A 26,997-nucleotide genomic window follows, 5' to 3' on the forward strand; every position below is an offset into this window, starting at 1 on the left:
TTACCACAGTATGATGATTAAGATAAAGGAGGAGTTGTTATTTACAAAATCTCACAATATTACAACTAGGCAGGGCTTGCTGAAACTGCTTGAAAGGGAAAAACAGGTAAACATATGGAACTGCTGTGGTAGGTGGCTGTGGAGGCAGACAATGTCATTGGGTTCAAAAAAGGCTTTGGACAACTTCTCAGCTAACAGAACCAAGGACAGAAACTAAAGCTAAAGTAGGCAGGGTTGTATCTCCTAATCCAATATAGCAGCTACTTGGAGAGCAGAAGGGGAATGAGCTGCAGATAGTGGCCAGGCTGATGTGCTCTCCCACACTGAGTGCAGTTTTTCCCATGCCTGGAGACTGAAGACTGAGTAGAGTAGGTTATGTGACCTAGTAAGGCAGTTCATAATAGCTAGCAAGAAGTTTCCTGAAACCCAGAAAAAAACAGAGAAGTTTGCTAGAATCAGTACAGAAATACCAGTTGTAGGAACTCAAGGATGACCCATACAGTTTCTGTTGCTTGTTCTTCGCCCGCCCCACCCCCCGCCGTTTCTCTAACATCACTGGTTTGGAGGAGTTTCAAGTGATTGTAGTCCCAATTATTTTGAAGATGACCTTTGTTCACAGTTACAGCTTGGTATTGCTGCACCAGATGATCTGGTGCTGAGAAGTAAAGGCCAGAGGTTGGGCCATTTCTTTGAAGTTCAATATTATTTAATATGCACGGAATTAACTTCATTAGAAGACTGAGCAGCAGACCTGAAAAACTTCCAATATTTTTTTTTCTATAAAACCACCTTACAGGGTGGTTTTCGTGTTCCTGATCTTATTCAGTTCTTGTCCAGAATTCTTGACTAAATAGCTGTTTTGAGTGATTTGATAGAAATGATAGGAAGTTCTGACTCAGCTTAAAAAAACCCTATTCCTACCTTGCAAATAACAGGTTTTCAAGGTTCATTGTCCACCTGTCGGATGCCTCTTTGTAAACTTTTTGGACTTGTTCCTACTGAACCAAAGTAAACATCTCTGCTGTCTATATATACATACATTGATTTCATTAGGTAGCATTTCTTTGTCAAAGCTTTATAGCAAATGCTCTCATTTTCCTACCAGTTGTGGGTGCTTCTTTGTTACAATGCTACTACAAAGCAGGAAGACCTATCAAAACCAGGAGCCACAGTGTATTTTTAATTAATCTTTTTGACTTATCGGCCCTTTGTGTATCTGCATTGGGGGTTTTGTGTTGTTTGGTTTGTTGTTTGTTTTGAAGTTTTTTTGGGGGGTGATTTTTTTTTTTTGTTGTTGTTGTTGGTTGGGGTCTTTTTTGAGTGAAATCATTGAATAAAAGTGTGGGGTGTGGTGACTTTATCTGGTATTTTGTATGTATTATCACTTTTTTGGCATCTTTCACACTTTTTACTAAGGATCATCTTCCCATTAAGCATTGTTTTCAGGGAGTTGTCTTATACTTAATGAATAAGTTTTCTGTGTTGGAGGAACCAACTGTCTTGACCCTGAAATGACTTTGTAGTTCTGCTTATCCCTTGGAGACCCAAAATGTATCTAATTTTTGTTTCAGGAGCCTGCATTTTCGGTACTCTGTTCTTAGTCATTTTTCAACTCACTGATGGCCTTGTGTTGTCAAAACCAATTCTGAAAGACTGGAAATGAAAATTATTTTGGAATCTTGCAAAAGTATTTGGGTTTTGTTTGTTGGGATGTGTTTTCCTAAAAATGTAGTTAACTTCAATTTTTTTGTAGATTGAATAGATAGAGATGATTAGCTCTTCATAACTTGCTAAGTTGTGAACTTTTAAGTAGGTTTTTCTCCAGTGACTTTGTCCAGTTATCTCTTCTAAACTTTTTTTATCTTAGTGCCTATGAATGTGAACTGAAGATGGAGAAACTGTTGTGAAACATACACGCATGAACACTTAAGACAGGGAGATGTACTTTGTATGACTGACAGAACACAGCAAACGAAACCTGTCTGTTGCACAGGACTCAGGGATGTTGTGAGCTTAGGTATTCAGGATACTTTACAGCTGGGTAGGCTAAATAGTCCCTGGAGAATATTTCTGTAGTGTTTTTAATTGACTTTTCCTTCTGGAATATCACGGCATCACAAAGGTTGATTAATGTTAACTAGTCCTTCCTTTAACTTTCTTAGGGTTAAGGAAGACTTTGAAAGGAACATACTTAGGAGGAAAGTAACATCTTTGACAAGTGCCATATTTATAAATATTTTTTACCCTTATGCTGACTTTCAAATGCTACTTTTTGTCTCTTTACCCTTCTTCAAATAATACAAAATAGTTGAGGAAAACCAATCAAAATTTCTCAAAAACAGTCCAAACCAAAGAGCTTGATTTGATTGTCACACAAAACTATTTCTTTGTAGTATTGGTATAAAGGAGAGTTTCCCTAACAATTTTTCTTACTTGTTATTCAAGTATTGGCATTTGGACTATTCAACCAATGCTTCATGTCTGCATCTGAGGTTGTGGGGAAGTATATAGAGTTGACTGATGTTTTAGAAATAATACACATTAACATGAAGATGACAGTAATGTAAAAAGGGCTAGCATAAGATTGCTTGTAGAGTTGACTGTTGAGCTACATGTTGAAACTCAAAATCAGATTCACAGAGCTCAGGCACACAAAACAGCACAAGTTTGAAACAGAGAACCAAGGAAGAAAGGTATGAAATTAAATGTATTTAGGGGATTTATCTGTAATTTAAATGTCATTTAAAAAAAACAACAAACAAACAAAGACTTAAACCAGGAGGAATATTTCAGGTGCTAACTAGTTTCTTTAATTTTTAACATTCTTAAATACTGATTTTAAAAAATACTGTTTTCTATTTCAATACCTCATAGACTTCAGCAGCCAACTAAATCTTGAATTTAACATTTGCCAATGACTTAACAGGGGGGACTCCCACCTAGTCTAGGTCTTTTCATTTCTCTAGTTTCTTTATTACATAGATGTGGGGGCAGCAGGGTAATAAGTGTAAACAAACTGTTACAACCTTTTATGACATGTCTCATATATTTAAAATGCTATATTGGGATTGAGCTTTCATCCCAGTAACAGGGCTATTACTTTCTCATCCAGTAGCCTGGTCTGGTCTCATAGCTGACCCTGCTCTGAGGAAGGGGTTCATCTAGAGACCTCTTGAAATCCCTATTAGCCTGAAATATCCTGTAAGCCTATGATTTAGTTATGTCAGTTTTCACTGTAAGACTTGTTTGTTTACAGTATGTAAATGTGAATATATGAATGATAATAATATTATCAAGTGTATTGCCTTGGTTGCCTTGAAAGTAAACAACGCTATATATATACGTGCATATGTCATTTTTAGGAAAGCGGTCACGTGTTTCTGTTTAAGGCAGATTCTTCTTTTAGATTTTATTCTTTCTGAGTGGATTTTTTTTCTTAGTTTTAAAAAGTTTTATTACAAATCAAATATATAAACCAATTTGCTGACATCTGACATTGTTAAAGGAATAAGATGTCAGAAATTTTACAGGATAAAGTAACTCCTTAAAAATTGTGCCATAGGTACAAACACTTGCTAATACAGTTTCTGAGATCATCCTTAAACAACTGCTATCACCACTACTCGTTCTTTGCAGGGGATGGAGTGCTAGATCTCTCTACAAAGAAAAGCGCAAGGTTGGAAGAACCAAAATATGATCCATTGTGTTCTGAAAACTCAGTGTCTGGGTAAGCAACATTTAGGACTCTCTTCAGCTTATGTAAAAGACAATCCAGGTTTCTCTTCTCTGAAGTCAGGGTTTATGTTCATAACATATTTGTATATACTGACACACACATGTGGTTCCTATTTTGCTTTCAAAAGAATTTTTGTCATTCATAGGTGTGTGTCTACGTATATATCATATGTTTCATTTGTCTTTTTCCTTTTTTTCTGTTTAAAGAAAAGTTATCAGAACAATCACCAAACTTTAGTTCATGTTACTAAAAATGAACTGAAAATTGATTACATAACACATTAAAAGTAATAGCACAGTAGAAGAAAATGTAAAGATATTCTTTCAGAGTTTATTTAGGAAACGTCAATTTTGGACAAAAATGACCATGTTAATATTTTAGACTTAAAATATTTTTCAGCTAACATGAACAAATTAAATTACTATTATCTATACTATTCCTTAATAAGAGAGAGAGGGAGCAAGCGTGTGAGAGAGAGCTCTTATCATCATACTTCTACTTACATCATGGTTCTGACTATGGTGTGTGGTGGCAAATGGTTAAATTTCTTTATTCAGCAACAAAAACATTATTGCATCTGCTGAAAGCTACCACAAATCTAGTGAAACACATTGTTTTGTTGGATTTTGTTATTATCTTGGCATCCTCCCATCCACTAGCCATAGCAGGACCCTTTTTGTCACCTGTACGTCTTACCAGATAACTTATTACAAATAGGACTACAAAGCAGTATTTGAATGATGTAAAAATGCATTTTATTAATTTGCTGATATGAAGAAGTTTTAAAATTAATATGACTTTGTAATTAGAGAGCTGTAAATAGTGGCTAGAAGTTTTTAAAACTGTGTTTTATTTTGCCAAAATGGACTTGATTGTTAGCTTCAGCACTTTATCTTACTGTTGTAGAAAGCCTAGTTTTGTGTAAGTCTGGGATGTTTGTGTGTAGTTATGTACTTATTGCTGCAAATTTTCTATGAGGGGGTTGACTCTTTTATTACTTGTTTAGCGGTAACGTCACGTTTCTACTAACAAAAACTCCTTCAGGATTTGGGTATTTAATGGAACGTTAATTGTATAATTAAAACTATAACAGTGTTGCTCTGCAAGTATGCGAACAAGGGAACATAGCAAGCACATGAGAATATTGCCAATACTGAGCTAGGATATAAAGTTCTTGGAAGGGCTGCTGTAGAAGCCAGCGTATGATTTTTGACACACTGTCCTACCAGAACTGTAACATTTTGCTAGGATAATCATTTAACTACCACAGCTCAAAGGCTTAAAAGTATCAGAAGCAGTGATGTTACCGAAGCAAGGAGTATAATAAAGGAGTGGACCCTTCCCTTCCATAGCTGTGTGAGAGTCTCTCATACATCAGTTTACCATCGTTTCATTCCATCCATCCAGGAGACTACACAGACACAGAGAGGACTATGTGGAAAGAAGTGCTGAGTTTGCAGATGGTTTGCTCTCAAAAGCTTTGAAAGACATTCAGTCTGGAGCACTGGACATAAATAAAGCAGGCATACTTTATGGCATACCTCAAAAAACTTTACTTCTCCACTTAGAAGCCTTACCAGCAGGAAAGCCTGCACCTTTTAAAAACAAAACTCGAGATTTCAATGATAGTTATTCATTTAAAGACAGTAAAGAAACTTGTGCAGTCCTACAAAAAGTAGCCTTGTGGGCAAGAGCTCAAGCAGAGCGCACAGAAAAAAGTAAACTCAGTCTACTTGAAACCTCAGAATTAAAATTCCCAACAGCTTCCAGTTACCTCCACCAGTTAACTCTACAGAGAATGGTCACTCAGTTTAAAGAAAAAAGTGAAAATCTACAGTATGAAACTTCAAGTCCTACTGTACAATTAAAAATTCCTCAGCTAAGAATAAGTTCTGTGTCCAAACCACAGTCTGATACTGCTGGTCTTCTGGATGTTATGTACCACGTTTCTAAAACCTCCTCAGTCTTAGAAGGATCAGCTCTTCAAAAATTGAAAAATATACTTCCTAAACAGAACAAAATTGAATGTTCTGGACCTGTAACTCACTCAAGTGTTGACTCCTACTTTCTGCATGGGGACCTCTCTCCTTTGTGTCTTAATGCTAAGAATGGGACAGTAGATGGAACCTCAGAAAACACAGAAGATAGTTTGGATCGTAAAGATAATAAGCAACCAAGAAAAAAACGTGGCCGCTATCGGCAGTATGATCATGAAATAATGGAAGAAGCAATTGCAATGGTAATGAGTGGGAAAATGAGTGTTTCCAAAGCACAAGGAATTTATGGGGTACCTCACAGCACTTTAGAATATAAAGTAAAAGAAAGATCTGGAACATTGAAGACTCCGCCGAAGAAGAAACTCCGATTACCAGATACTGGCTTATTTAATATGACAGATTCAGGGACTGGCAGCTGCAAAAATAGTAGCAAGCCTGTGTAGAATAATTCTTAGCAAATTGTTTTGTGTGTGTGTATATGTATGTCTGTATACACACACTATGTGAGAAATACATATGCTCACTCTGACAGAAGACGTGAAATTATACAGTTCAAAAACCACATACATGCCTTTTGAAAAATAGTTTTATTCAGGGTTTTCACTGTGGACAGAATTATAGAGTTGCTCACTTAATTCTGATAGTGTGTATTTAATATAATCCTTGTATAAATAGGTGAAAAGATTCAGGTTTTATTTAGTAGTCAATAGCATAAAGATGTTTTGGGAAAACAAGTATTTGTCATGTGAAGCATAATTTTTAATTGGTGAAGAACCACCCTACCCATTCAATAATCCATCTTATGGAAATACACAACCAAGGGTTAGCAGACTTTTATACTTCACAGAATACTTGCAATAAATTGTAAGTAACTCAGATTACACAAATCAAGGGTTTTTTTTTAAAGAGCTAGTTCCTTACAAGGAAGTGGATTTGTGAAGTATTAGTAGGGTATAGTACATTCTGTGAAAGAAAAAAAGTTCGTTACTTAAATATCCAATACAAGTAAGAAAAACATTTCATTACTAAAAATGTGTGTTTAGCAGGCATAAACTGCATTTTTTTATCATTTTAAGAAAATTTTGTTGTTTGTTTAGAAAGAAATTGGTGTTTACAAAAGTGTACACTTATGAAATCTGAGAAATTACTGTAGTTATAGAATTATTAAATATGAAGATGAAATACTAAGAACATAAAATAATTTAAACTTTAACATAATTTTCCTTTTTAGTTTGACAAATAAGGTAACTTGTAAGGTTTAAAAAGAAAGTTGGAATGCAACTTAGAGCATGTTCATAATGTGCACAGAATGAGCTTGAGAATGATTTGGGTTTGTTTGGTTTTTTTTTGTTTAAACGTGATGGTTAGTTGATGTTATGACTACTTAAAATTTATTTAAGGATTGTGTCACACTCCTATTGAAAAACCTCACTGTAACTGTAATGTATTTGCTGCTGTGACATTTCAAAACATTTTCAGTTTATCAAAATGAATACCAAGTTACATCATCATTTTGCTAATAACCAAATTTGCAGTTCAGGGTCTTGATAGAAATACAAATATTAAATGGTGAAGCTGTTTTGAACTTTCAAGAATATAAATTCTTTATAAATTTGGTAGCTAGAAGTTAGGCAGTTCACTTTAAATATGTGACTTTTAATAGAATTTAAGGGAGACCAATTACCTTCTTATTGCAGTTTTTACATGAATTTCAAAGTATTCACATTGGACTTTATATCATACTTAATTTTTTGTGTAATATCACAAAGTATATGTCTACATATGAAGAATGGGGGCTTGCTTCATACAGTCAATACTGAACATCAATGCCCTTTTCCTCTCCAAATGTTATTTTTTCTGTATACATCTAATTTGGCATAGAAAAAGACTTTTCTCCAACTTTTTATACATTTGGTGCATATGCATGATTTTTTATCCCCACTTAAATTTGCAGGTGTATAGGTTAATGATATAAATGAAACAGGACATTAGACGCATATGGGCCACATCAGGTAATTTGATTTATAGATAAACTTGCCATTAAATTCAGTGGAGAGCATACTGCAATATTGATGGCAAAATCTAGCCCATATTTATTAATGCTACTAAAAAATAACTCCCATTTTAAAACAGGATAATCCTTTGAAACTGCACAACCAATGTCTCAGTTCTTTGGTCTCTCAGATCTATACTGAATCTTCTTCAGTGGTGAAGGTTTACTTGCATATTACAGAATGAATCCTTTTTTGAAGCAGAAGTGTACCTGATAACAAGGAGGTCACAAAACAGCAGATGTCAGGGTCATCTTTTTGTTTTAAAAGAATTAAGCCATATTTTGTGAGGGACAGAAGGATTAATTTGTGAATATATCCCCACTGAAAAATGAAGCTGAAAAAAACTTAAATGTTTCAAGATTTGTCTTTATACAGTTTTACTTGCAAAAATTTTGGGCTTCAATATATTGCCTAATATTTGTACCGTACTGATGTTTTCTACTTCTCAGACAATGTTATAAATATCAGTCAGAAGTTTATATTGAAGGCAAGTTACAGTCTTTTTATGTCATTTAAAAGATGACCTGACCAAAAAATTAACAGGATTCATAAAATCAGGGATCATTTTACTATTGACTTAACAGTACTCAGTAGTTTTGTATGTAATATTATAATTAATTTTCAACATTTTAGTACTTGTATTTATTTTTTGGTCAGAAATAGTATATTAAAATATTTTTTGATAGTTTATAGATTATACTCAACCTGTAAGTGTTTAAAGGAACAGAATTATTTGTTTCTAATTATTAGGCTAACCTTTGATTACACGACTAAGGAAAGGCAGGGAAATGTGTAGATTCTCCTTCCCCAACCCCTATGTATTCCATTAAATGTCATTTAAATTACACATTTTGAACTGTTTTGTATATTCAGTTACCAGTCACTACTTAGTAATTGACAATTTCTAAAAATTCCTGTTTCAGCAGAATTTTAAATGAAGGCGAAAGCAAGCCCTACATGCTTTCTACTTATTTGAATGTTTCTCAAGTATTTTATATTAAAAAACAGTGCCTCTGTTTTTAGAACTACTGCTCAGTAAAGCTGTTTAAACCATTTCTGGTAGCTAATGACAATTTTATATTAAATTGTATATTAACTTTAGTGAGACTGATTTTTTTAGTTGTTTACAGTACAAATACTTGTATTTGTTTTTTAATTGCAGTATTTCCATTGTCGCAGTAATTTAGTAAAACTCTGTGGCTGCCTTGATTTTTGACAGATTTTTGTTAACAACTGATTTTTAGGCAATTAGTTATATTTATGCATAAATCAATTGCACTATAATTCATGAATTATTTATTACAATATTTTCTAATGAATTCCATGTATTTGTCTTGTGTTGTAAATGTACTGTAATTCTGTTTCTTCTTTGTGTTGTTATATTCCTAAATCTGATTGTATGAATTTAATTGTTTAGTTAACGTGTTTCTACGTTGTAATTTGTAGTAAAGCACTTCAATGCTTTTGCACATAAATTTACAACACTGATGTGTGATTGATTTTGCTCATTCAGTAAAAAAAAAAAGAAAGAAACAAAAACCTGTACACTGACTCATTTGACTTACTCCTGAGGCACAAGTTTATTAGCAGTGGCATAAGATAAAGAACTGTACGAATTAAGCACATAATGACTAATGTACTATGAGAATTTTATATATCAGAAATAGTAGCTTTAAGGAAGGAAGATTTTGTAGAAATTATACATAAATGAGAAGATATTCAGAAAACTGATTTTATAATAATTACATCCTTTAGTTTGCAGCTAAAAATTATCTGTTATATGTTACAGATAATATATAGCTTTTTTGAAGGATTTATTTAGTGAAGTCAGAAAACAAACATTTCTCTGAGACAAATTTATATTTCTAGAATAGTTCTCTACTGTTTGTATGAGTACCTGAGAGTATGTTCTGTTTCCAGTTTTGTTCCTGTTCCCAGCCTGCAAAGAAGTTGCTAGATTGATCCATCTTACCTGTTTCTGGATGACAGAGGATAGAACACTAGGGAAGGACATCTTTTGGGAGTCCTCTGATAGAGCTCTTTCCTGATAGTTTTTTTGATTTGTGGAGGAGGCAAAGGTTTACTTTTTTACATATAAAATAACATGCTGAAAGGCTAGTACGTAACCCCATCACATCTCTGCCTTTGTGCCAGTTTTGGACACAGGTCAATGCCCACTCCATGCTATTAACTACCCCTGCCCTCTAGCAGGGAAATAGTGTCACTCCGTGCGTAACGTTTTTGTCTTCAGAGATACTGTGCACAAAAGGTACTAGGGGAGCAGTGCATATTGATCCTCACACCTCTCAACCCCTCCATTTCTTACCCACTCTTTTATAGCCATCTTTTTCTCTTGTGATTTGTAGGTAGCGTAAGATTTCTGAGAAGGAAGTGTGCAGTTGTGAGGGTAATAGCTCTTCTTCTGTGAAATTACTGTTTAAGCCTTTTATCTTGAGGATAGTCTAAACTACTGTATGACAACACAAATTCAAAGGGCTATAGGAAGAAATTATGGGAAACCGAAATATAATTCCATAATTATATGAAAAGTTACTAAAAATTAGTTTGTTTAAAAATATAGACATCTCTATAGAGAGACAGTTTGAAAAAAAATGTGTTGCTCTAACGTTTTAAGTTGGTTGCCATTTAGGAACAGAGCTTACTACGCAAACAAGTAAGGGACTAATGTGTTTTCACAGACTTGGAAGAACATTTGGAGCGTGGTACCACTACAGTAGAATAGATGAAGTTAAGTTGTCTGTGGTCTTTAGAAACTAACACACGTGAAAGGAAAGCAGTTGATAGATGTTATGCAAGGGTAGATAACCAGGAAAGAAATCATATTGGAAGAATGTCCAGTATGTCTATGATAACCAGGATATTACTTTATGTAACAGGCTGATCTCCACATAGCAAATTCAAAGCAGTTTTGAGGCCTTTGGAAGTTTTGGTTACTGACTGAGAAGGTTTTAGGGCTCTGGAAGTTTCTCCCAACAATAAGCATAATATAAATTGTAGTTACGAATACAGGTCCTCTACAATTAGAGCTCTGCAGTGAAACTCCATTAGACATACCTTGCAAGTCTAGACAGACAGAAAGATAACTGTCCAGAGATTCAGTCTAAAGACTGTACTACAGCCTTCGTTTTAGCAAATGAGTACTTAACAGATTTACTGCGACTTACGAAATAGTACTGAAGACCTAGTGCCGTGTTCATCTTTTTCTATCTGGCCTTTCAGAACATTACTTAATTAAAGTAATAGTGCTGGGGAGGGCAATTAATTTTTATCCCTAATTGTATTACTGGAATAAGCTTTGATTTCACAAGTGTAGTGATAATGTTTCAACACCTCATGACTCCTGAGTTTGTTGGACTGAGTCACTCAGACTCTCCTCAGTGAAGTGGAGGAGAGTTTAACTGTTCGAAAACAGTTAAATCCTGATAATGATGTGCCCTTGAATAATGCTGGTTTTACTTTAGATTGCAAGTGGAAAGGTTTTTTTTTTCTTTTTAAGACTTCAATTATTTCGGTTTAAAAATAATTGCAATTTCAGCTAGTACCATCACAATTATCTTAAGCTTTTATGAGTTAGTTATCATCTAGATGCTTGATTTTGAATATATTCTGTTTCATATGAATATTGCAGGAGAAGGAAGAAACATAAGGAATGACTAAGTGTAATTGGCTGTCTTTAAGCTCTAAACATTAAAATCTGTGTGGGTCAACAAAAGTACAAATTTGCATGTGTAACTTCCAGTTAGAAACCTGAAGTTAAAAGTTATTATTGATGCTAAAAACATCAGGTATGAGCTAATTAATGAATAGGTAACTTTATGTAAATACAGCACATTAAATTTAAAATATGTTTGTTCCTTGATAATACAGTTGTAAACCTAATCAAAATGAATTTTTGCAAAGTGCAGGCTTAAATGCAAAAAATGGGAGATAATAGTAGGGCAAAAAGTTAGTGTCATGTTCAGAGTTTGGTGATATGTTTAAACAATACATACTTTTCTAAAACAGAATTCCTCTAACCTTTTCTGTCCATGCAATTGGTTTCAGTAAAACATTTGAATTAGCTGTTAACTATCTGTTGATAGTTGCTATCCAGCAAAAGGATTTTGTATTTAATTGAAGAAATATCTGTATTAATTTCTACCATGGAAAACTTTCAGCTTTTCAATATAAATGATTGATTAGGTAAGTAGTGACATTAGTTTTAATAATTTATAAGAAATTAATTAAATAGTTAAGGTAGTGTAAGTGATCTTATTTTGAGTTAATATTTTTGAGAACGTCTCAGAAGTCTTATTTAGATATAGGCCTACCCTGTATTCGAGATTTAAAGGATATTAATCTTTATCACAGAAGTTGTTTATTCCAGTGGTGATTATCTCTGTTTCTGTTTAAAGAAGGAATCCGTGTGTGTGTGTGCATGCACGCGTGTATGTGTGTCTAATATATCGCAATGAAGAGCCTGTGATGCACCACTGTCATTTATTTAAAAACTAGAAGAAAACTCTTATCTGCAAAGAACAGTGACAGTAGCAAGTGGCTATTTTTTCAATATTCCATTAGCCTATTAAGTGTTCTTTAAAAATATTTAAACAAAAATGTCTTTAGAAGGATCTTTTGAGTATCCTGAAGAGCATTCAATACACTTTAATGTATGAACAGCTTAGGATGGGATTCAGGAGAGATGGATCCATTCTTGTCTCTGCCACAACCTTTGAATTGTGACCTTAGGCAAGTAATTTACCCTCTCTGTGCCTCAGTTTGTGAAATGGGAGTAATACGAAGCTCCTTAGGTTCTTGGTGAGGTTTTTCTTTAATGACTAAGGTAGTCTGATATATCAGAAAGTTAACATTCTTTAATTTCGTATCTAAATTACGTTTAGATATGAGAAGCTATGTTTCAAACTATTCTTTTTGTCTCTTAATTTCTTCCTGATTATTTTACTTATAACAGGACTATCGCTGCTATAAAATGCACATCATTGCTAGTGACACTTGCAAGTATGATTGAATAGTGCAAATAGAACAGAACTGTTTTGCAAACTTCAGGGGTTTAGGCTTGAGTTTAACCATTATAACAAGTATTAGATATGGTGTTTACTGTAATTTATATTTTGTTTTGATTTGTTTTCATTTTCAGTTCAAGCTCAACAGCTGATGCAAATTCAGAGGAAACAGCTAATTTGGAAAAAGGAAAATCAACACTAAACAAAGTTTTGGAGTCTTTTTGTTCATATCACTGGCAACAGACCTTGGCTATGTTAAAATTTTTAATACAAGATGAAAATGTTCCTATAGTTTGCAGTTGCAAGCAAACACATTTGGTCCACTCTGAAACTCCCAATTCCCTTACTGAAGAGGATGTTCACATTTCATTTTGCAATTGCAATGGACATATGCTAACAAAAAGGTGCTGTTTACAAAATCAACAACCAAACACTTGTTTACCACCTCTGTCTGTCTGTATTAAAGATTTCCATTCTTTGTCATGCCAAGCTGTAGCAATGGGATGTATTAAGACAATGATGAACAAAGCATGTAGTTCTCATAAGTATTGTGCTGAACAAATGCAAAATTGTAACAGGCATTCTGTGAAAGCAGCAGCATGTACATACTCAACTAAGGACTGTGATCTCTTGAACAGCATTAAAAATTCAAATAGATCCCGCAGCCCATCACCGCCTCCGCTATCGCCTGTACAGAGTAAAGAATTTGAATCTTTGGAAGGATCTGTTATAGATTTTCCAACTTTAGACAATGACAAACTTGAAATATCCATCAACCAGCCTCCATCCCTCTTGCCAGCGGAAGGAAATGCAGGAGAATTTGAATATGAAGGTAGAACATGCAGAGGAAAAGAGACCAAATATTCAGATGGAATGTTGCTAGCAACAGACCAAGAAAGCAACAATTACTATGTAACTTCTGAGAAGGCTGAGAAAGGTGAACATTCTTACATTTTTCAAGATTTAATGGATCGTATTAATGAAAAGTTAAAATCAATAGACACTACAGATATAGCAACAAATCTTCTAAAACTTTCTAGCAGTGACAGGGCACCAGAAAATGATGTCAAATTAGGAGACTTCATAACATCTCTCTTGCATAATGCTAAGGCAAGTGATTACAGCTTTATGGAATTACTTCGCCAACATGATAAACAAATGGAAAATAAAATTATCCAAACAAGATTTCGCAAGCGTCAGGAAACTTTATGTGCAACGTATAATTCTCCTGATTCACCATTCATTCGGCGACAATCTTTGCAAATCAAGAGGGAGCTTGCAAGCCTTGATGAAACTCTTGTAAGAAAAAAATCAATTTCTGAGAGAAATGCAAAGAAATCTACAAAAAAATTGGACAAAATATATCCAAATAAAAGACACAGTTTTACGGTCGTAGAAGATGACACTTTGCAACATTTTGAAAGTAATCCATATGTGAATTGCCAAACCAAACCAATGTGCTTTCCAGTTCACCAAACAGAGTCTTTCGAACTACCTCTTACTAATTTTCAAACCAGCTCCAGCTTTTTAGTTCTTTCAGAAAACAGTGCTGTTGCAGCCAGCCAGGTAAAACTTGCAAACACACAAGGAGATTATGCAACCTTAAAAGAGACTGATGAGATTCCTTTAATGGACGAAAGTAATGGAAACTTGGGAAGAACTAAACGTAACATTGTGCCCCCTGGATGGTACTCTGTGTATGTAACGAACAATATTGTGTTTAGGAAGTCATCCAGTGCAAAAAAGTCTTTAGAAAGTTTGGAAAAAATGAAAATAAATAAAGATGTTCCTGCTGAAAGATGCAGTGACATAAGCAAAATTGTGAGAGACACAAATCTGCAAGTTGTTGTAGAGCGTTTAGAAGATACAATGAACTTTGCTAGAAAGACTAATAGCTCATTGTTGGATAGTTACAAAATCAGCCAAAAATTAAAAGAGAATGTTTATGAACAGTTTATGAACGCAGCTGCTAGAAGAGTCTTACCTTTCAATCTGAGTGAAATGGGATGCACAGGACAAAGCTTCCTTCCACGTTCACCTGTACTAAGCAGCAGTAAAATCAAAGCTCTGTGTGTGACAACAAAGAAACAAGAAATGGTTATAGATCAAGAAATTAGTGATAGCCTTTTGAAATCTCTGACCTTTGATTCATCCAGTTCAGCTTCCAATAATGGGGACTCGCATACAACTTCTGAAGCTGTGGAGATCTCATCTCCCTTAAACTACTCTAGTCCTATTAAGCTTATGTTTGTCTCGGAGGTTAATAGTAGTGAAGGAGTCAAATATACTTTGACATCTGCAGCTGCATCTTCTAAAGGAAGCACAGATATTTGTTTGTTTCAGGGGCATGCAAACACATTGTTAGACAAAAAGGCCACAGGAGCTCTTTCTCATGCAATCTGTGTCAAGGATTGTGATTACAGTGAAAATGATACCAAGGAGGAGTCAAGCTGTGTTTATGCAGAAGCAATTACAAGTTCTTGTCCAGTTGGTCAAGCTAATTTAAATGATGCGAAACAGAATGACAAAGTTGCGGAGAAATCAAGCAGCAGTGAATCAGTTTTAAAAAGAAAACCTGGTAGACCAAAGAAAATAGGTCCTCAAGTTGTTAAGCAGGTTAAGAGACCTATTGGACGGCCTCCAAAACCAAAAATAGACGTGACTGAAAGCACAGAACCTAGACCTGAACTTAGCAGTGATAGTCGAGGTACCAAATCTGCTGCAGCAGTAATGGAAGAAGTTAATAGCAACAAAAACATTACTGTGACAGTTGTTTTTGGAAGGTCAAGAAGGACAAAGAGACATGTTTCTGAAGGTAATCTAAATGTAATCAGCATTCTGCCCACACAACGCCTTGATTCTAGTTTTGCCAATGACCACAGTAAAGCAAAGCATAGTGCAGAAACTGAAAATGCTTTGACTGAAATAGTAAGAGCCTTACAGAATTCTTCTACTGAAAACAAGGTCTGTGGTTATGACTATGTCAGACCTATCAAGAGTAACCTAGCGTCACCACATCCTTGCAGCAATATTATACAGCCAATTAAGAAACCATTAACCACCATTCGAAAACCCGGTAGGCCAGCAAAAGTAAAAATCTCTGGCATATCAGTAACTGTTAATAGGGTTTCACCTCAGGAAAGAAAAGTGAGTATTAGCAACTGTTTGCCTCCTTTGCAACAGCAGAATGTGTTGGAAAAAAACGTACCACAGGAGAGAAAAAATCAACTGTGCAATAATATAGGTCAAGTAAAGAGCATGCGGAAAGATTCTAGAGAGGATGGATCAAACAATGTTATCACAACAGTGTCAAGAAAACGTGAAATTCCATTGAGACATTCTGCTAGAGACAGAAAACCCTCGCTGCATTTTTTACATTCATTAGCATCTTCTAGTGCATTTACTTGTAGAAGTGCCTTACTACATAAATCTTACAAACTCCATTTGAAAAAAGCTAAAGATCGAAAGGAAAAACACAGGCAATCAAGTCAGAGCACAGCATCCAAAGATACCTCAGAACTGAGAAATTCAGGAAATACAAAAAAGGGTCTTAAGGATGGTGAATTTGGGCCCATTAATGAAGTATCATTGGATCCCATTTTTTCATCTAATCCCTCTCTCAGGTGGTGGCCTATTTCCACTTCAAGTGACACTTTGTTGGAAGAACTAAATAATAGATTTGAACAGATAACTAATACCTGGTTGCGAGTGGGGGGAAATGAGTTTGATAAATGTGTATGTGAAAAAAGGGATCCCACTGAACAAGACTGTAGTACTGAAATGTCAAATCCTTTAGACTCCTGCCTTGTAGAACTTGAAACATCACCTATAAGAATGCTTTTTCAGAAAAAGTGTAATATGAATGAACTCTGCACCTGGTTTATGCAAACTACAGAAACACAGTCTCTCTCTCTAGTGAGGAAGGCGAATGCCCGCAATCCTTTAGAAGTAGTTAGTACTAGAGAGATAAAGATGGAAACTAAACAACCTGATCTTAGTACTTGCCCTTTCAGAAAGCACTTTAAAAAGTTTGCACTATCCTCTCCTTCTAAACCAGCAGGGAAATTACAAATATTACATAACATGGTGAGGTCTCCAGTCTTGAGCATGAAAAGTAATTTCACGTTAGCCAGATTAAAAAGAAATGAATTTAAGAAGTTACAGCATGATAGGTGGGGACAAACAAAAAAGCTCTATAGTCAGCCTCCTGGAGGCTGGAAATCAAAAAAGAAAAATTTACAGTTCTTTTGCCAAAGCCAGTTGTTTAAAAGTACAAGTGGGGAAACCAATGATGAAATGCCCAAGCTCCAGGAAAAAAATACAGTAGAAATCCAGCCCACTCAGACTTTGGTTGAGTCTCAGAGTAGCCTCTTGCCAACTGAAAATGAAGCCAGAGATGCATTTGTTCAACAGATGATGGGATCTTCTGACTTTAACCCACATCCTGGTTTAACAAATATACTTAAGTCACATGCAGAGACAAATGGAACAATTTGCTGCCAACAAAATGTTAGAAAAGAACAAAGCCAAGATAAACTGTTTGAAAATACTTGGAAAACCAAAACCTTTAAAGATTGTAGGATATTTCTGAGAAAAATCAACCATATTGAGCAGCACAATTCATTTAAGTTAAATAATGTCATTTATTCTGCTGAAGCTGTTGAAAATAAAAGCACTCAGACCTATATGGAAGAAAAAAGACATCCTCTTTTAAGGTCCCATTCTACTAAGCAAAATGCATTAAAGAAACAAGAAAATGAAATGGAAACATCTAAAGGATCTAATTCTTCTAAAGTGACTGAAAGGCTGGATAACCAGTTTCACAGCAGAAAATTAAGTAGTGTAAACCATGATGATAATCCTGCTGGTAGTTCTGAAGTTCTTATCAGAATAAACAAAAGAAAAACTCCACAATGGGAGACCACTGATACAAATATAAGAAAAAAGCATAAGAGACAGTCATGCAGTAGTGGACAAATGGCAACTTATTACCCAAAGTACCAAGTAGGTAAGTTCCTGTTCCCCCCTTCATCCTAAAATTCCAGTCTTTGGAATCTCCAAGAATTGGAGAAGGCAAACAACTAAGCACTTTGAATACTTTTTTTTTTATTGCATGATACTCATTTTAATTTCAGGGAAGTCATGAAATTAAACATTGTATAGCATCAGAATAATGCAGAAAGTGCAATTTTAACTTGTATATAGTACTTTACACAAATCTTTCAGCTAAAATAGGTGTGTTACATTCTATTATGGTGATAAGACACCAAGATTAAAAAAAAAAAAAAAAGAGCTAACTAATGTAATTCAGATGGACAGACAACAGATTGAGTTATGGCATGTCTGAAGTCAGTCACAACTGATTACTGATTTCAAAAGGAACAAAATATTCTGCTCTGTAGCTTCTTATATTGTGAGGAAGGGTAAATTATAAAATGAAATAGAAATTCAGTGTATTAACATATAGTTGTTTAAAAGAAATCGTCATTGATTCTGATATAAATCTGTAATAGTTTTATAATTATAGAGTAAAAAATAGTACTAGATACTTCTGAGAAGTATTCAGAGATCGTTTTAACATCCATTCAACGCCAAATGAAATCTGCTGACTTTAAAGGGTTTGCACATTAAATCCTTAACAGAACAATTAGAAATGCATAATTATTCTAGACAAATACAATATACAGTTACTGTGTTAAATGCATTGGCTTGGAATCTTTTTAGGCTGGTGTGAAATCCATTTTTAAAGCTAGATATTTATAATGCATCATAGTACAGCTGTGATCTCAGAAAGGCTATTCTGTTATTTACAAAGAAGGTTCACTTACAAAATTATTTCTTCTGTTCGGTGAAGAGATCTCCTTAAACAGAAGTCTTAACTCATTTCCGCAAAATAAATAAGGTGTAAAATACCAAGTGAAAAAAAATAAAATTCTGCAATAGGAATTCATTATTGCAGAAGTATTCATTTGTAGAAAAGATACTGTATTAGCTAGTTCAATTATGTTGTCCAAAAAATAAAAAAAAAATTCAGAATATCAGACCAAATCTTATGTCCCCCTTTGTATTGTACATTGTAGAAAACTATCCCTGATAATAAATTGAAAAGTTAATTTAAGTTGTAATATAAATAACGTTATGGCTTTTGTATACTTTATTTCTTTTGTGCTTTATGTAATATATGAAGCTCTTCATATTTAGTTCATTCAATGTAACTCTGCTTTTCTGAAGTACAACATTTTTTATCTTTAGTCTATTATTTTGTATTTTATTTCACTGATTTGGGGCCAAACTCAACATAAAAAACTTGGTTTTAAGAAGTTAAAACCTTGACACAAGATTGCTATAAAAAAGCTAGAACTAGAAAAGGAAAGGGTAACACCTATCTGTTCCTTTTTTGCAAATGAAGACAGAGCTCTCTCATACTTTTATTTCATATTTTTGACTGTAGTTGAGAAAATTTTGGATTCAAACTATATTAATCTTTAAACATTTTCTTGCTATGGCAATGTAAGACCTATTACTGTGATATGGTCTCATGTTAGTTTTAATTGGGACTCAATTTTATTTACCTGATAACTTTCTTCGTTTAGTTTTGTATCTTTAGGAAATCTGATAACTGTTTTGATATTTTACATTGTTTCATTTACAATTTTTGTTATTTTCCCTTTTACTCATAGTTTCTCATATCAATCGTTGTCTTTAGAAAAGATATGATAGAAAGTTCATTGATAAAGGAAATGTTAAAAAACAAAGAATTACGATTCTGGATTTTTCTCCACACTTGAAACCCTGAATCTTTTTTCAGGGTTCTCTTGTGGTATCGGGATTGTCTGGTATAGAAATGGATGTCTTGTTTTGGCATGTTGATTCAACATTGTGTACTGTCTGCACTAGCCAAGGAAATCATATAAACATTTTTAGTCTAGAGTATACCTACAGGCTAAAAAGAAGGTACATGATTTCTAGCTGTGCATGCAGGTGTTTTCAAACATAATTGCTGCATCTGGAAGTTCAGTGCACATGAAAACATCATTATTCATTCGTATGTTCTTTGGACTCTATCTTTGTTGGTGTGATATCATAAATTATATCATTGTTCCATTGTCATGCTTGAAATGTTCTTACATACACATTTATGGTCAACATTTGAAGTTTTTCTTCCAAGTTTTACTGATCTTGGTGTCTGACCGAATATTCTTGAAAGAGGGAGGTGGTGTGATGCTGGTTTATTGCAAAGCACTGTGGCAGGTAGGCAGAATATTAGTATCAAATTTTTATGTATACTCAGTTTTTGTTAAAATGTGCAAGTGGGAATAAAGCATTGAGTTCTTGCAGCTCAAGGTAGTATCAAGCAACTGGAACTAGCCATTTACTCATGGTAGTAATAGAAGAGAATTCATCACTTTTTCATATTGCCTGTTTTTTTCAAGATAAGGTGGATGGTAGACATATTGGTCCATATGCTGTTTGTTACTACTTGACTTTTGAACTGTTGCTTCATCAATGCATTTGATGTATGATGGGCAGTTTCTTTTTACTGTAAATCTATGTTCTGACCACTTTTATTTCTTTAGCTCCACTGAAACATTATTACTCGCTGTGGTGGCAAGCAAAATTACGTAAGCATGTTTTTGGGAAAGCATTTATCTTTTCTTTCCATAAGAGTGATTCAGTGTGTTTCCTTATAAGACCAAAGATCCCACTTGCATGACTTGGCCAAAAGGCCTCAAGAGAGCCAAGCTAAAATAAGAGAAACTGTTATCCAACAATAAAATGGGACACTGTAAAAGACTCCATATTAGGAACTTACAATGTACTGAATATTTTTAAAACCTACTTGAGAGGGTGTGGATTTATCACATGCAAAGGAGGCTGCTGTGGACCTACTACAGTAGCAAGCAGTACTACATCCTGTGATGATATGACATACCTGTTTATTCACCCTTTGTATCAAGGTGGGAGCTCACGTAGAAAAGCTTTTAAAAATCAATTCCAATCACTTCAAGCTAGGATACTTTCTTCATCTAAAATGAACCTCTTCATTTTCTCCCTTATTATTTGGCTTTTCTTCAAGTAGTCTGGAGTTTTAGAAGAAAATCTATTGTATTTGTTGGCAGAGAATATAAATATTCAATTTTAATTTTTCTTTTCATTCCTCTTAGAAAGACTTTCCTTCCTTTGATTCCTCTTTCACTTAATCAAAAGATAGTTGTAGTCTGTCCTTTGACGACAACACCTTCAGATTTTCAAGCCAAATACAATGCCGCATTTATTCACTCTTTATCGTTTTGCTAGCGGTATCCTTTTGTTTTGCTGTAATGTCACAGTTGTGCCTTAAAGATATTTAAACAGGATTTGAGACTAATAGAAATGTTTTGTTATTTTGGAGTATTTCAGGAGGAAGTCTAAACGTTTGTTTGCAGGGCTTTACGAAGTGGTGCTAAATTTATTCATTTATCTGAAATTCTGTTTCAAATGTAGGTAAACATTGAGTAGCTCTTAGAAATTATATTTCATTTCTTATGTTCCTTCTTCCTTATATTCATTTGGTAACGGGATATTAATTTAATACAAATAAGACATTTGCCATATTTTAAGAACAGCTTTTTTTTTTTTTTACCATAAGGCTTTTTTAATCTGGTGTTTCCTATGGTCAACATCAAAAAGAAAGACTCTCTGCCCTTTAAAACGGCCTTGAATCTTGAGTGTTCCCTAGCAGGCTGTTTCTCAAAGCTGTTCACAGCCTTCAGGTTCTAATTAAGCCAGATATTTTTACAACACTCCGCAACTAATTAGATGGATGTATCTGAATGGAAATTGTTTTATATGGGACACCCAAGATTTTAAGAGCAGCATTTGGCATTCACGTGCACTCACCACGACATCACCGCTTGATGGTATTTGTGTACAGCGGTATACCGCTGTGGTGGTATTCGTGGTGGTGTCATGCTTGTGGCTTCAATGCAATAGAAACCCTGGTGGTATTCTCATGCCTAATCTAGCAAAGAAAATTGACGGAGTCATCATTAACATAGTTTACTTCCCAGTTATTTAAAAGATATTATTAGATATTTTTTATTAGAAAATGTTAGGAAATGTTTGGAAAATGTTTTATTATTAGAAAATGTTTGGAAACCCAATTTTCGTTTTTTAAAAATACAAGTATATGGAAATGTATGATTTATAGACCTGTACCTATATATGTATTTGTATAGGGATATGCGCTACCTGTGAACTGAGAACATTTCTAATGTACCAATTTAAGTACCTATATGTGAAATACTGCAAATAGAACCTAGACTGAGGTCCCAATTTAGAAGTTAATTAGCATTTTTAAATTACTTTGTTGTTTGCAAGGATTTTTTTTAATAGTGCCTTATAAAAAGCTAGACAATAAAATAGAAATTTCACTGCTAGTCAAATGAAGTATTGAAATTATTGTAACTGAGCAGTAATTAAAATATACTCCACACATTTTTGTCAGGTTCCTAGTCAGGTTATGACTCAAAATAATATTTTGATAAGTTGCAGTATACGTTGATAAAATAATGCTGATCTTGAGACACATCTCTTTCTGTCTTCTCCTTTCAATGCATAAGGTATCATCTTGAGTTACTTCAGTTTTCGTATCTCCTTCATCTGCTATTTCTTTTTCCTCCTTATTGGATTGCCGGCTTTCAGCTGACTGACTTGTTTTCTCATCTAAATGCTCACTTATTTTTTTTCCTCAATGTATAATTTTTGTCAACATTATTTTTTATCTTACTCGCTTTAATAAGTCAGACTAGCTATGTTTTCCCTGCAGATTTCTGCATTATTTTTTTTTTTCTCCCTTATAGAAGCATAGAAAGTGTGCATACTTTTTCAGGGAGGCTGATGAGGGCAAAAAGGGTGTCTAACTGCTTCTCATAACGGCTTAGCTCCCATAATGAAAATTACACTGTTGTCATTGACTATCTCTTCCCATGTGAGCTACCCCACTGCTTTTTATATGTCATGATACATGTAATTTTACAGCAATATAGCATTGATTTGTGCTTCATATGTGATCTGCTGTAGCCACCTATGCCTTTGTTAAAGAACTGCCTAACCCGCATTAGTACTTTGTCATGGTCCCTGCTGAACTGTTGTTTATTTCATGCCATCGCTTTTGTTATTTTATTCACACCCATGTCTGAACCGCTTCTCAGACCATTACACTGTAGTGGTTCCACACGCATCTGCATCCTCTCTTCACACTTTGCTCTCCTTTAGTACCAAACTTTAATCGATTCTCAGATCATGCATCAGCTTTCTTTTTTCCCAATCTCTCTGCTTATGAGTGCCAAAGCATACTCTGCAGAGCGCTGCAGGACGAGCACAGCCCAGTTGCGTTCCCTTTGCTGCTTACTGCATATTTGTCATTGCGTACTTATGCCAGTCCATAGTATCTCTTATACCTGATAAGAGATTTATTAATACCATATGAGCAAGGTCTCAGTCAGCCTTTGTCATAGATTTCTTCACCACCACCACCCAGGTATGGAACTTCTTTTCTAAATAGGCATGCTTACTTTTTAATCCACTTTTTCTTATTGAAGACCAGGGTTTGTTTGTTTTGTTTTTTTCCCCTACAGTGTAAAGATCTTTATCTTTTCCAAAATCAGGATGTATAAACAGACTTTTGTCTTCCTGGCTCCATGCTTTTGGACCAACAGCTCTGGCCACTTTATAATTCTGGAAAAGTTACTGTTTCTGTGCCCATTCGCATGGCAAATTGCATGTTCTGCTCTTGTGGAACAGGTCATGGAATTTATATTTCTCTTTCCTTTTTTTTATAACCGAAGGAAGGAGATGTTTTTCTGATGCTGATTTCTCTCATGTTCTAGACATCAGTAAGGCTGCTCAGATTATTCTTCAATTTTCTTTGGAGTAGTAATAATAGCATCTCTTGCTCTACTAAGAGAAGTAAATCTTTAGAGAAACGTCTTGCTTTGTGCAGACCTAAGCTTTTTTTTCCTCTATTCTTTTGTTTGGTCTTGTCAATTTGACAGATGTTATTGTCTGATTTTTTTGTTCAGCAGCAGAAATTCACCTGACTTATGTCTGCATTCAGCTAATTAATTCAGAAATTAAATTCAGAAGGAGTTTCACAAACTTCTTTCAGTGGATATGCCAACTTACCTACTCTCCATCCTCTACTTACTGCTGCATGTTCCTTTCTGTCTTCACTTCTAGGCATACGGGAAAGGAATCTGGGCTTCTGTCTTTTATCATGTTTATCTCTAAGTGGGGCAGGTATCTTAACTTGGCTGTAGCACTTTCTTCAGTGATAATTGACTTTAGACCTGCTTTTCTTTCTGCATGCCTGCCAGTGGAAATGGCCTTGATTTAACATTAGCTTAGGAATTAAAATCCTTTCAAAAGCATAAGCCTATATATTTTTATTTGGTTTTGAATGTTTTCTCTTAGTTGTCAAGACATTAGTGAGTAACGTGACTACGCTGATGTTTTTCAAAGCAGGTCTTATGTAGGTATTGTTATTCTTTGTTTTCATTTTGCAGCTCAGGGTAGAATATTTCCAAATTGTGGTCCTGCTAGGAATGAGAATAATAAGACTTTCACGTTTCACATTAAAATACATGCATACATAAAAATTAAGCTTATTAAGGGGGGTCAGTCTTTTCAGATGGATCTTGTTACAGGTTCCTGTTACTGAAGGTGCAGATTGCACAAATACACAGAGATTATACTTGATATTTTACTGATACAGGCTTGCCCTCAAAATTGTCTATTTCAAACTATTGAAATCTTGATTATTTGCTTCAAATAAGGGATTATTTTTCTGTACGTGAAATGGAAGCCTAGTTGAAAAATTCCTATCTAGAAGCTGTAAGAATGCCACGTGATATTTTTCTTAATTTAAAAAAAAAAACAAACCAAAATTTATTCTCACTTGGTGGTGCTGGTGCTCTTTTATCTATGTTACGTTTTCCATTTGGAAGGGAGGCTAAATTTTTTGGGGGAAAAGTACTTAAAGTTAGGTTTCAGTGTTTTTATTGGGGTACTTAGTCTAAATTTCAAAACATTCAGTAGCAATAATTTCAGAAATTTATTTACAATACAAGTAAAGATTTAAAAGCTATACTGAAGGTATCCATTCTTAAAATTGTGGTGGTTGTTGATACCTGTCTTTCTAGTTTGAAGTTCTTGAGATGTGTGTTTGAAGAAATTCTTCTCAATATCAGATTTGTTGCTGAGACATTCATATTTATCAGTTTACTACTCACAGCTGTTTTTAAATTATATTTAAGTAGTAGAAATCTCAGAAAAGGAAGTGACTTATTTGCAAATTATTGTTTGACCTTCCGTAACTCAGAAGTCTGGTGGGTTATAAACCACCCAGGGACTCTCATCATATTTATTAGATGATCTCCCTCCATAACATAATTGCATTTCTAATGTCAAAAAACTATTATGAATTAAAGATACAAGATTAATCCAGCTCAATGACAACATTTACGTAGCTGCATTTATCACTGTGTTGAGATGGTGGCATTCTGTTTCCTCTGAGAACAGCCCAAACCAGCATACATAGTTCTGAACCTCCAAGCCTTAGTCTTACTGTACTTTGTTCAAAACCATTTTTAATTATGATTAAGTAGAATACAAATAGCAAAACCTTTTTTCTGTTATAGTATGTTTCTAGGGTAAATACAACAGTAGTCATCTGCACAACAGGTGTTTAGGGTTTTTTTTTATTTATTTGCATGCTACTAAATTCTAGTAATGCTTAGAAATTAGGCAGTTTTCTTTGATGGAACTGATGATCAGAGGCAGACTTGTTTCATGAAGGTGCCTAGTTGCTAAGAATTAATTTTGTTCATCATCAAATTAATGATGCTTCCTTACAACTGTTAGATTCTTAGCTGTTTTTTGTTTCCAAGATCTTGAAGACAGTATTCTATGAACAATATGAGATCATAAGAGCATTTTTTTCTTTAACAGGTTTAATACTATCAGCACTAGAAAAAGATGCCCCAAAATTTTTATCACTTCTTCATGCCCATTTCAGTGACAGCTTACATTTATATTTTGTTTCCTTGTGCTTTAAGAACCCTGTGTTCTGTGAACTGCTAAATAATCTGTATTACTACAAAACATAAGGACTCTTGTCCAAAAGATCACACTTTCTAAATAACTTTATCAGGCTGCTTTAAATAATTATAACATTAAAGGGGGCAGGAATGTTGTTTATATTTAAGCTTGTCAACATACACTCAAATCCGTCCTGTATTTTGGGGAGAATGTTCATCAGCACTGAGCTCTGTACTTCCATGGCTGCGCAAGTCTGATGAACTTCTTTCTTCCCACCCACCCACCCCCACCCCTCCAATACTTGTTTCAGTTCTCAATTTCTGCAGTGAAGTTGCAATTTAAACCTTTTATGTTGCCTGTGATCTATTATGTTTGAGGGAATGAGAATATTTGCTGTAGCTGACTGGTTTGGGGGAGAAAGTCACGTTATTTCTATGACTGCACTCTGAAACTGTTGTCATCTATTCCACTTGACAAACTTTCACCTGAAAATGCATAAAATATGCTGTTTGGTTTTGCTGTTCTGCTGTGTTCTTTGAAGATGAATTAGTGATGTAAAAGGTGCAACAAACATCCACTGCTATATAATTTTGCCTCAGTGCAAGTTAAAGTTTCAACAGTGTGTGGATATTTCAATATATAGCTTCAGGAAATAGCTACCACTAAGTAAGCCTCTTTCACTGATGTGCCACAAGTTCTCAGCAAATTCTTACTAGCCTCTTTTAGTTATCTTTCTCATATATTTTGTATGCATTTCATTCCTATTTCCTTTCTTCTTCCCACTTTTTTTTTTCCCCCTCAAACCAAGAAAACATTTCTGAGGTAGTATGAAGAGCAAAAGAAACTTTTCTACCATAATGTCAGGTGGGACTGTGACTGGTTCTGATGCCTCAGCCTGTCTTTTTGTCTCAATTCAGTTCACCTTCTGTCTTGATTCTGTCTTGTGTACTGATTTATTTGTCTTAGTAGTCCAGATTTTTCAGACTCTCTGGATATTGCTTATCTCCCCAGCTCCATCTATTTCCAGAGCATTTCTTTCTCTCTCTCTCTGATTCCCAAATAGGATTCCATCCACTCAGCTGAAAACTATTATTTCTTATTACAAT

General features: G+C 34.5%; 1 protein-coding gene across 11 annotated transcripts in view; it reads left to right on the top strand.

Annotated features, from left to right (window-relative positions):
• The window catches only part of LCORL (ligand dependent nuclear receptor corepressor like), an 85,741-nt gene that overhangs the window by 52,421 nt on the left and 6,323 nt on the right, over positions 1 to 26,997 (top strand). For 6 of the 11 annotated variants that reach the window (XM_080371786.1, XM_080371790.1, XM_080371794.1 and 3 more), the window contains 2 exons: positions 3,637 to 3,727; positions 12,946 to 26,695. In XM_080371786.1, coding sequence (XP_080227912.1) covers positions 3,637 to 3,727; positions 12,946 to 17,848 — 4,994 coding nt within the window. In that variant the 3' untranslated portion in view covers positions 17,849 to 26,695. Of the gene's footprint in view, positions 1 to 3,636; positions 3,728 to 5,143; positions 9,331 to 12,945; positions 26,696 to 26,997 lie in introns of those variants that run through there. The other 5 variants (XM_080371795.1, XM_080371796.1, XM_080371789.1 and 2 more) reach the window with 4 other exon arrangements.

Source organism: Falco punctatus (assembly GCF_963210335.1).
Source record: "Falco punctatus genome assembly, chromosome: 1".
In the NCBI taxonomy this organism is placed as follows: Eukaryota; Metazoa; Chordata; class Aves; order Falconiformes; family Falconidae; genus Falco; species Falco punctatus.